The sequence below is a fragment of the Neofelis nebulosa genome, chromosome 7, assembly GCF_028018385.1.
Source record: "Neofelis nebulosa isolate mNeoNeb1 chromosome 7, mNeoNeb1.pri, whole genome shotgun sequence".
NCBI lineage: Eukaryota > Metazoa > Chordata > Mammalia > Carnivora > Felidae > Neofelis > Neofelis nebulosa.
This window is the reverse complement of record NC_080788.1, coordinates 133,087,888-133,099,567: the sequence shown is the minus strand read 5'-3', so window position 1 is coordinate 133,099,567 and position 11,680 is coordinate 133,087,888. Positions and strand designations below refer to the sequence as shown.

The following is an 11,680-nucleotide window of genomic DNA, read 5'->3' as shown; positions in this document are numbered from 1 at the left end:
AGGATGTTGCCGTCTGCCCAGCCTCCACGGTGCTTTAGTATCTCAGTGTCTTTTAGTCCCTTGAGGTTCTACGTTTCATGTCAAAATTACCAAAATGTACATTTGCCCAAAAAGCAAGTTATGAGCCGGTGTTTCCCAGAAGATCAATGTTGGCATCTCTGGCATCAGTCTTCCTGATTAGTGGGGTCTTTAAAAAAGATTTTTAAGTAATCTCTACATCCAACGTGGGGCTCAAACTTAGGACCCCGAGACCAAGAGCCACACACTCCTCCCGACTGGACCAGCCAGGCGCCCCCTAGTCTCTTGATGAAATGTTCTCCCTGAGAGTTTTGAGCACAGAAAGTATTCATTTGGAAAGTTAATTGTAGTCACGGTTAATCACTTTTTTCCTGGAACACCTACTGTGAAATACCTTGAAAGCCCTGGTATTTAGCCTTTAAAACCCTTTGGCAGAAATAAAACAGAAGGTGGACTTAGGCTTCCTTAGAAGCTCCCAGAAAGAGCAAGGTCTAAACAGAAACACAGAGGAGGAGAGTGTCAGGCTGTAGGACCGAGTGATGAGAGCAGCAGAGCAGAGCCAACTTTTTTTTGAAGCTTTTTTTTTTATTTTAATGTTTATTTATTTTTGAGAGAAAGAGAGCATGAGGGGGAGAGGGATAGAGAGAGGGAGACACAGAATTGGAAGCAGGCTCCAGGCTCCAAGTTGTGAGCACAGAGCCCGACGCAGGGCTCGAACTCATGAACCGTGAGATCATGACCTGAGCTGAAGTCAGACGCTCAACTGACTGAGCCACCCAGGCGCCCCTAAAGCTTTTGTTGTCACAAGAAAACCGCTCCTTCAGATGGGTTGACATGTTAATATTCACAACATTAAGAAAATACAAATGTACATGTATAACATATATAATATAAAACTTTGTATGTTTTAAAATCTACAATTGGAGGTCAGCTGTACCTTAGGAACAGGCTTGAGATTTGCACGAACAAATGGAAACAAGAATTACTGTTTATTGTAAATCATTTTTAAAATCAGGCTTGTTAAAAAGTTTACTTAATTCAAGTGATCTCTATACCCAACATGGGGCTCAAACTCACAACCCTGAGATCAAGAGTCACATGCTCCTCTGAGCCAGCCAGGCATCCCTAAAATCAGATTTTTAAAGGGAATTCTTTGGTATATAAATTTAGGGAACTTGTTTCCCATCAGGATTTCATGTGGAATAAGCTAAAACTATCTTTTTCCAGTTTAAAGTCTATTAAAAATTAAATTGGAGGGGGCTTTTTATTGAGCTGAGGGATAGACATTTCAAAAATAGAGGAATAGGGACATTAACAATTTGCCTGGAAAAGACATTTCTCAAAAGAACATGAGTTTTTCAAATTCCTCTAGATGAGGGCTCTGTTCCAGTATCTACAATTATAGAAAAACCAGGAAAAATCGGAAAGTGCAGTTGCTTAAGGTGTGCACGCATTGGATAAAGGATTCTCAGAAACAATTGAACGGGTCCTTGGATGGTTTAAGGTGGCATCCTTTTCTGTATAGTACAGGCAGTTCCCAAATAAAAATCGTGCTCTAAAAGTTCAGATGTATGTGTGTTGAATTACTGAGAAATATAGTAATATTTCCCCCCTGTAAGCCATATTCCAAGTGGGTGTTAACTTTCTTGGCTTGTCCTCCCAAAGCTTGCTGAAACTGTCAGGGCTCTGAAAGGTGAACTGTGGTGGAGAAGCCAAGGGCCATAATCTGAGCTCTGAGGAGAGAGCAGTCTTCCTCCCTGCTGCACCCTGGTGGTGAGATCGGAGAAGGAGTTCTCCGCCTCTCGGTGGGGACTGAGCCTCACTCAGCAAGCAGTTGTCAGCTGGATCAGTATTTGCTGAGAGAACTCCACAGAAGTGACTGTCCCATCCGGTGTTACGGAAACTTGGATGGCCCGTGAAGGGTAGGGAGCGGGACGGAAAGGGACAGAACGGGACGGAGCAGGGATGCCCCCTGTGAAACCACCCGTGAGGCAGGGCAGGGGTGAAGGGGAGTGAATTGGCAATACACTCCCCTGCCTTTCCTGTCGCCCCTTAAATGTCCTCCCTTTATTGTCATGGGAAGCAGAGGATGGGCCAAGAGGGAAGTTCAAGGTCTGCAGCACCCAGCTCAGGAGGCAGCAGTTCCGAGGTTAATATTCCCACGCAAAGGGTATACATAATGTAGGGTCTGGCTACACGTTGTGTTTCCAAATGACCCTGTGTATTTGAGAAATTAAAAGAGTTTTCAAAAATCTAGGGTAAAGCTGGACTTTCAGTATGTTGGCAGGTTAAGGGCCAGGAACCATTTCCTTATTTTAAATTATGCTTTAATATTATAAATAAGTACAAATGGATGACAAGAAAGGAATAATTGAACTTCTAGCTACAGAACTGGCAGTACAGCTGTGAATTTTTGAAAATTACTAACTAGCTGTGTAAATCTTTTGATCGTTATTCTTTGGCTTCCATTAAACGACTTCGTGGTCTGTATCGTAAAAAGACTTAAAATCTCTAAAAGCCCTTGGCTCTAAATCTGGAATATAGCGTATCCTCCACTGGCTACAGCAGTACACGATGTCACGCTGATAAACGTGCAATTTGCACTGAACTGGTTCGTTCTTCAGCTGTGCAAAAACCCCACTACCCTATGTAAGTTGTCAAATGTGTACACTATGGACATTTTAAGTGTGCATGTGGGTCTTAAATTCACACTCTAAAACCTCGTGGGAAAAAGTCGACAGTATTCGCTCTTGGGAGCAAGCATGTGACTGCCAGAGAAATTCAGAAGGGTGGATTATCCGGTTTAACCAGAACATGAATCTGGCCTCAATTTGGGTTAATGAGGTTAATGAGACTAGTACAGAATTAATGACAACTGGCTTTCCATGTCAACCCGCTCGTTTGTCAGCTGAGCAAATCTGAACAAATGAATGAGGGGTATAAGCTCATTCATTTTGCAGTAGAAAAAATAGCACAGGTCGTATGCTATCACACTATTGGAAATCACTTCAAATTAATGGACCCCTGAACGAGACAAAGCTTTTTACTTATTTTATCATGGTATTTTTCAAAATGTAATTTGATCTTAAATATCCTGAAAGGATCTAAAGGTTTTGCAGTTTTACTGGAATAAAAATCAGTGCAAATACTGGTTCAGCCCAACAAATAGCCTGAAAAACTAAATATTCTCCAGAGGTGACAAACTTGGTCCAGACTGGATTAAAAAAATTTTTTTTAATGTTTATTTTTGACAGAGAGAGAGAGACAGAGCATGAGTGGGGGAGGGGCAGAGAGAGAGGGAGACACAGAATCGGAAGCAGGCTCCAGGCTCTGAGCTGTCAGCACAGAGCCCGACGCAGGGCTTGAACTCACAGACTGCGAGATCATGACCGGCTGGAAGACGCTCAACAGACTGAGCCATCCAGGCGCCCCTAGATTGGATTTAAAAAAACAAAAACAAACCCACCAGGTTAAAAATAATACAAAACTCACTTGAGTTAAACAGAGTGAAAGAAAAAAAAAAAAAACAGAAGAGAAAAGATACTATAATTTGTAACAACTTGTAGGCGGATAGAGCTCTAATGGGTTTTATTTGCATAATCTGGTTTCTGGCAGGACAGAAATTAAAGCAGTAATTATTGTGTAGGGATGATTCTTAATGTTTTTGCAAATTTTGTTAGTATCAGCTTGGACCCTTCCATATTAGAGTTTCTCAAGTCTATATTAAAAGTAGGCAGCTTAATTTCTTATAGAATTGAGCTATTACACTGTTAGAAGTATATGCAATTTCTAAGCAATACAAAATGAGGGAGGAAAATAAAAATATTTGTTAATATATCAAGCCTTTATTTTATTTTTTTAACGTTTATTTATTTTTGAGACAGAGAGAGACAGAGCATGAACAGGGGAGGGGCAGAGAGAGAGGGAGACACAGAATCCGAAACAGGCTCCAGGCTCTGAGCTGTCAGCACAGAGCCCGACGCGGGGCTCGAACTCATGGACCGAGAGATCATGACCTGAGCCGAAGACGGACGCTTAACCGACTGAGCCACCCAGGTGCCCCTCAAGCCTTTTTAAAAGCTTGGATACACACCTTACTCAAAAGATTGTCACTGGGCCATTGGAATATATATTTTTTACTGTAGTCTCATGTAATTTTTTACATTTATGATATAAAACAGATTTTTATCAGGCAAATGTTAAATATTTTCCTATGAAAATGCCCGTGTTTAATTCTATTGTGCTTAACTGAAGGAAATATTCTGAATTATAAAGATGCTGTTTGGCTCAGATGAAGAAATACACTGTAACAAGCCAGAAATTTGTTGTATATTTCTGAGTTGTATGATCTGGTTAAAAACGGAAGCAATCCAAACCCTACCCATAGTAAATTTAGCAGAGCATAGTTTAAAAATAAACATCTAGCTAACACGTCTATTTAAGTAAAAAATTCCAACAGACGTTAATATGGCTTAACCTAATAAACCCAAAATTTGGAGGAAATTTATATGAAGTAACATTTTCTTAGAAAGTTGCCCTCTAATTCAAGCAATGCACTGGGAAATTGCACCTTTCTGACATGTGAGTATAAAGAGTTGCCTAGTATTGTTTTCTGGTTTAAAAAGCAATTTTAAGTGCTGTCTGAAGATCAATAATATAAAAATGTATAATCAGAAGAGCTTAATTCTTCTAAACTCATTGCTTTGTAAAATTGTGTACATTTAATGGGCAAAAAGTTTGGATGACTGTAATATATGTGAAATGAATGTATTAGTGTGTTTTTGCCATAAAAATAAATATTGAAGATACAACTCACGTGTGATTATATTAGTACAATTAAGGCTATTTTGCTGGAGTTTTTTCCACTTTAGATCTTATTGCATAGAGGCTCATAATTAGTCCCATTTCCCCATTGGGTTATTTCAAATAAGGTACAAACCTTAGATGTTTCTGGGAGTAGATGCCAGTCTGTCATCACCTATCTCCGTAGTAATGGATCACTTAGGAAACACAATGCATCTTGCTGGGGCACCCGGGTGGCTCAGTGGGTGGAGCATCCGACTCTTGATTTCAGCTGAGGGTCATGTTCCCAGGGTCACTCGCACTGAATGTGGAGCCTGTTTAAGGTACTCTTGTCGCTCTCGCTCTCTTGCTCTCTCTTTCCCTCTCCCTCTCTCCCCCTATGCCTCTCAGCCCTGCTCATGCTCTCTCTCTTTAAAAAAAAAAAAAATGTTTACAATGCATCTTGCCAAATAGCCAGCTTCACTAACCAGGGCATTTATGGAACAATTAATATACTTGAAGAATAAACATTTGTTGGGCCACCTGGGTGGCTCAGTCGGTTAAGTGTCTGACGTCGAGTCAGATCATGATCTCGTGGTTCGTGAGTTCGAGCCCCGCATCGGGGTCTGTGCTGACAGCTCGGAGCCTGGAGCCCGCTTTGGAATCTGTGACTCCCTCTCTCTCTGCCCCTCCCCTGCTAATGTTCTGTCTCTCTCAAAAAATAAATAAACGTTAAAAAAAAAAAATTGTTGACGTGCCTCCCAATGATATCCACTTCCCAGCAGGTTGACAGAGCTCCCCTGTAGTGGAACTTGATGTTATTTGTCAAATGTCCACCGCATTTGTTAGTGGGTTTTTTTTTCCCTAGACCAGCAACAGCAGCGCTGGAAACTTACTAGAAATTCAAATTCTCAAAGGTCATCCCAGGTCCGAAAATTCTGAACCCGAAGCTAGGGAGATGGGGCCCAAATTCTCCAGGTGATTCTGATGTACATCAAAGGGTGAAAACCGCCCTCTTCAGGGCTTTAAAAAGCTGCGGGTGGTCCACAGCCCCTCAGGTCGGTATTCCTTATCCAGGCAAACGGGAACGGCACCCTCCGGGGCAAAAGGGACTTTACAGATGTGGTTAAGGTCCTTGAGATGGGGAGTCGGGTCATCCGGGTGGGCCCAAACTAGCCACGAGGGACTAAGCGGGAGGCAGGAGAGCCACAGTGTGAGATGTGGTGACAGAAGCAGAGGAGGGTGCGGGAGGGTTGAAGATGCCACGCAGCTGGCCTGCAAGATGCGGGAAGGGGTTGCAAGTGGAGGAGGGGTGGGCGGCCTCTGGAAGCTGGAAGAAGCAAGGCTACAGCCTGCAAGAAGAGGTCAGCCCCGGCAGCAGTCTGTAGGACTTCTGGCTTCCAGAACTGTAAGATGATAAAGCTTTCTTTAAGCCACTAAGTTTGTGGTGACTGTTACAGCAGCAAAAGAAAATGAGCACAACAGTACATTCTTCCTCTTGGGGCGGGGGGGGGGGGGGGGCGGAAATCAGCTCACCGATTGTAGAATCTTGAAAGAACTAGGTGGGTATGGAATCCACCGGAACGGCTGGGTGTTTTCGTCTCCTAACTTGAATGTTGGTGCAAGATGGAATTCCTGAGGCAAAAGGTTGGCTTTGGAGCAAAGCTTTACTTATGTCATCTCAAAAGTATCTTCTTCCTGGCCGAAAATTAAACGTGGATTTGTTCTTTGGGGCTATGTCATCATTAGCTGAGTCTGCTGCTTTTAAAACATCTGGGAAAAGCAACTTATTAGGCGGTGTCCTGTGTCCAGGGGACTGCTGTCCAGGGCCATCCATATTAGCACGTGAAGGAAGGGTCAACAGTTACCACTGCTTTTAGATCTTATGTGGCTTTTTTTTTAATTAAAAAATTTTTAAATGTTTGTTTATTTATTTTGAGAGAGCAGAGAGGCAGACAGGAGACACAATCCCAAGCAGGGTCTGCACCATCAGCACAGAGCCCGGTGTGGGGCTCAAACTCACAAACCACGAGATTGTGACCTGAACTGAGATCAAGAGTTGGACGCTTAACCAACCGAGCCACCCAGGCGCCCCCAAGATATTCTTTCAATTATAATTTCTAAAGCCCTGAAGAATTAAGCCAAGGCTAATTTGGGCATATTAAAACTAAAACCTTTGTCTCATCTAGTCCAAACTCTTAAACTAGGGCCCAGGGTAAATTAAGTCACTGGCAGCCGATTGATCCACTTGGCAAATCATAGTCTTGCCCCATAAAAGCTGCTCTGAGTCTTTTCTGAGTGGCTTCACGGGGGGGGAAGAAATGTGAGTTTTTAAAGGGAAGATGCTAGTTTACATTTTATACCATCTAAAATGTGAGCAAATGAGGAAATTTTCTTGTAATTTAGCAATTTGCTACATTCTCCCTTCCATGGGGAATTGACACTTTCTGAGTGTAAAGAGGAGAGAGGAAAGTTCTGTCCTGTTCTCACCTGTGGCCAACGCTGTCCTCTAGCTCCAACTGTCTCCCTCCATGAACAAATACGTTCATTCTCAAGCGGAGACAAAGACCTGGGATCCAAAGAGAAGTAAGTCCCTCGTCTTGAGAAGTCCACAGTCTAGATGGAAGAGAAACCGGGCACATAAACAGCATGACAATTCCCGCTATAGATCTGAGAGAGCCCGGATCCCACAGCGGGTGGGACAAATGGGGAAATCAGGCAGGGTCTCCCTGTGTTAAAATCTGGACTGTCAGGGAAGGCCCAAGAGAGCAGCACAGGGGAAATGGCATTCAGAGCAGGTAGCGAGTACAAAGGGTGGGAGAGAGAGGGAGGGAGGGGGGAGAGAGAGACAGAGAGAGAGAGAAGCTTTGCAATAAAGAACAAGTCATTTGATGTTCTAGACACTTAGGATACTTGGTGGACGATGGCAAGGGATGAGCTGGGAAGGAAAACATAACTTTGTAAAAAATGCAAAGGGACCTGGGCTTTATCTTGTCGGCAAGAGGAAACTCTCAAAGGTTTTTGTTGTTGAAGGGAGTGGTGACATGGTCTGTTTTAGGGTGACAGCGACTGAATATTTCTCGCACGACCTATTTAGTTCTTACAGCCTTGCAGCGAAGGCCCTGGAAGTTCACCGCGTTCAACCACCGAGGCCGCCCTGGGTTCTGGTCACAGCTCCCAAGGATCAAACCCCAGGCAGTCTGTGTCGAAAGGCTCACCCATCGAGCCTCTGCGAGCAGAGAGGAGGATGGACGGCGGGAGGAGGCAGAGAGAGAGACAAGGATGCTAAGCCAGTGTTTCCCAAACTTAACATTCACTTCTCACCTTTGCACGACTTTTACCGTATCCAAGAACCATTCTTGATATTTCTTTAAACCAACAAATCTTTCTCAACCTGCATTTTATTTTAGTATCATTCAAGTGGGCCCCATGTGCAGCACAGAGCCCAACGCAGGGCTTGAACTCACGACCCTGAGCTCGACACCTGAGCTGAGGTCAAGAGTCAGGTGCTTAACCCACTGAGCCACCCAGGCGCCCCTCTACACTTGAATTTTCAAGGGAAACCCGAGGACTACGACAACAAAACACCCTAAAAAGTACAAAAATTAGGATGGGTGATGGTCCTAGAGACAAAAAGCTGTGCCCAGACTTGGCGGAGAAGAGCAGATCTGGCAAAGTAGGCAGGCAGCGACAGGGCCGGGCCCAAGGCTCCCAAAGTGGAGCGCCAGCAGGACGGCAGCTGCAGCAAAGGGAGGACTTGAGGCGGGGCCGCGAGTCTGAGGTAGCTGCCTGGGTCGTCGGGTAAGGGATTTGTGGCGGAGAGGCTGGGACTGAAGAAAGGAGCCCTGGAGGCCGAGAGAGGGATGGCGCCCAAGAACGGAGGAGGGGAGAGATGACTGATGGGGAGGCCCAGGCTGGGAGCCAAGCCTAGGGTTGAGGATATTTCACGAGGTCGAAGAGGACTGTGGGATGGGAAAGGGAGGCGTCGCTCAGAAGGTTAAAGGGAAGAACTGCACAGGTGGGAGCTGAGGGGGAGGTGTGGCTGAGGAAGGGCTGCAGCCCAGGGGTGACTCGGGCATAAGACACTAGGGGGAAGTGGGTTGGGTGCTCAGCCCCACCGTGTTGCACTCTGCAGCTTGTCCCTGAGCCTGAATCGTGAACACAGCGGTGACAGCTTCCCATGAGCGAGACAGACCTGTCACCCACGTGGCACCAGAAATCAGCTCGAATACCTCAGTGGTGTGCACTGCCTTTGTGGAAACACTGGTCTGGACAGGGGATGGTAAAAGCCCGAGTTAAAGACCAGGATGCTTAGAGGCCGGTGCTAAGTTTTTAGAACATCTGGGCGACTGGGGCGCCTGAGTGGCTCGGTTGGTTAAGGGGCCAACTTCGATTCAGGTCACGATCTCACGGTTCGTGGGTTTGAGCCCTGCTTCGGGCTCTGCGCTGACAGCTCAGTGGCTGGAGCCTGCTTTGGATTCTGTCTCCCTCTCTGCTCCTCCTGCGCGTGTGCTCTGTCTCTCAAAACTGAATAAATGTAAAAAAAAAAAAAAAAGAAAGAAAGAAAAGAATATCTGGGTTATCATTATTCAGTTACATTATTGTAAGCGGCTGAAAAGACATGAATAGAGGGAAGTCTTCTGAGGCAGATCTTAATAGCCAAGATCCCCACTCGTGGGTACAAAAGCGAGAGGAGAGTATCAGACTAGGTTGATAGAATGTTTGCCCTCGTAAGAAGGGACACTTTTTCAAATAGATGACACACTGTTCTAGTTCACTGATAACTAGAAAGTCCTTGAAGCTTTAGATACTGCAGGAAAGTGAGAAAGAAGAAATTAAAGAGATTAGAGACCAGGCTTAATGTTTCGAGATCCGTGCCAGATCATAAACCATTTCCCACTGCATACAAAATCACTTAGGTCTGGGTGAAACACGCTCCCCCGAAAAGCAACTTTAGAAATTGGGGCCAACAGATCCTAGGGAGACCGCAGTGATTCTCACCTTCCATACCCGTGTATAATATCTGCACTCAAGTGTGGGCAGCACCTATGACTTCCTTCTAATGATGGAAGGTCATTCCTGTGGTTGCATCATTGATATGGGACTCTATCTCACTAGCGGTCTCTCTCCCGTTAGCCTTAAAGAAGCAAGCAGCCACGTTGTGAGCTGCCTGCAGAGGGGGCTGCGTGGGAGGGAACGGTGGACAGCCTCTAGAAGCTGAGGGCAGCTGATGGCCAAAGGGAAAGGAATTCTGCCAACAACTGAAAGGAGTCTGAAGCAGATTCTCGCCCCAGTCGAGCCTCCAAATTAGCCCACAGGCCCAACTGACACCTGAATTGTAGCCTTGAGAGACCCAGAGCAGGCACGTCTAAGTTGTGTAGACTCTTGCTCCACACCCATTGTGGGATAAATAATACATGTGTGTAGTTTGAAGCTGCAAATTTATGGTAATTTATTATAGAGCATAGAAAGCAAATACAGAAATCTTAATTTATAAAAGAGAAAAAAATGGGAGAAAAGGAACACTGGATGATTGGTCATTTGGGGTATTTATTAATGAAGATCAAATATCCAAAGGGCAATCCTCAATGCTCATTTCCATGAATTTAAGAGTTGGTCCTTCCATGTCACGACTGTTCTCACCTTGGACACCGTGAAGCCGAAGGGACGGGGAGAGTTCCGGGCTCACACAACATAATTCATTCGAGGTCTCCACCTTTTCAGTGTCACTGTCGCCTTCAATGACATTCACAGAGGTTTCTTGGTCTGTTAAACTGTCTGAGACACTTGAATTTTTTTCATCCGAAATTGAAGGTCCGGGATTTGCTTCATCATTCACTTGTTGAATTATAACCCCTTCTGAATACTTCGATTTGTAGACGGGCAGGAAAAATTCATCCGGTGAGGAGAGTTTCTCGTTCTCACCCTTCGGTACGGATAGTAACATATCCAAAGATTTTTGGTATTGCTGACGCTCCTGTTGAATTGTGGCATCGTGGTTACTTTTATGATGATTTTCTTCTGAGTCCTCAGCCTGTTCAAAACCCAGTAAATTCAGCATATCGACATCATCCAGCTTTACTAAGTTTTCCTTGGATGTGCAGCCTAAGTCCACCTTCAGGATACGCAGCAGGTGGCGCATTTTTCCCTAGGATTAAGACAAGAATAATGACATTAGCTGAGCTAGTCACACTGAACTACTTTTGTGCACAGTGCTGTTAATCTCAGCAGGATTAATACTTACTTCACGCACGCTCCCCGCCCCCGCCACGCACACAAAAGGTACAAGGGCAAAACCGCTCTTGTTTTTAATGCATTCTTTGAGGCTATGGAAAAACTTCAAAATTCTTTCTATATTAGAATTTTTCTAATGAATGTCTGAAGAAAGACAAACCTCCTCCAAATGATGTTTATTTTGTTTTATGTGTCGCTCAAATAGTCGTTCTAAAAACCTGAAAGATAAATAGAAATGCTAATGTCTCAAAATCATAAAATCAACCAAATACAAAATGGTCACGCAATAACAAAACTGCTAAAGGTTGGAAAATATTTTTCAGATTATTCTTTTTCTTTGCAAAACTAAACACTAATCCTTCCCTGTTCTGTCAAGTTCTCTGATTTGGGAGCTAGTATGGGTCTTAAGTGATATTACAGACGCCATTGTTTCTGAAAGAGTATATACCACTTGTACTTCTGTGAATATTTTATTTTATTTTTTGTGTGTGTTTTATTTATTTATTTATTTTTCAATATATGAAGTTTATTGTCAAATTGGCTTCCATACAACACCCAGTGCTCATCCCAAAAGGTACCCTCCTCAATACCCATCACCCACCCTCACCTCCCTCCCAACCCCATCAGCCCTCAGTTTGTTCTCAGT

At 44.2% G+C, this 11,680-nt stretch overlaps 1 protein-coding gene across 3 annotated transcripts in view; it reads right to left on the bottom strand.

The window, feature by feature from the left end:
- Window positions 1-10,330: 10,330 nt before the first annotated feature.
- Window positions 10,331-11,680, bottom strand: part of SPATA7 (spermatogenesis associated 7) — a 40,354-nt gene continuing 39,004 nt past the window's right edge. For all 3 annotated transcript variants that reach the window (XM_058739962.1, XM_058739963.1, XM_058739964.1), the window contains 2 exons: window positions 11,195-11,252; window positions 10,331-10,948 (listed from right to left, as the gene is read on the bottom strand). In XM_058739962.1, the coding sequence (XP_058595945.1) occupies window positions 10,364-10,948; window positions 11,195-11,252 (643 nt within the window). In that variant the 3' untranslated portion in view covers window positions 10,331-10,363. The remainder of the gene's footprint in view (window positions 10,949-11,194; window positions 11,253-11,680) is intronic.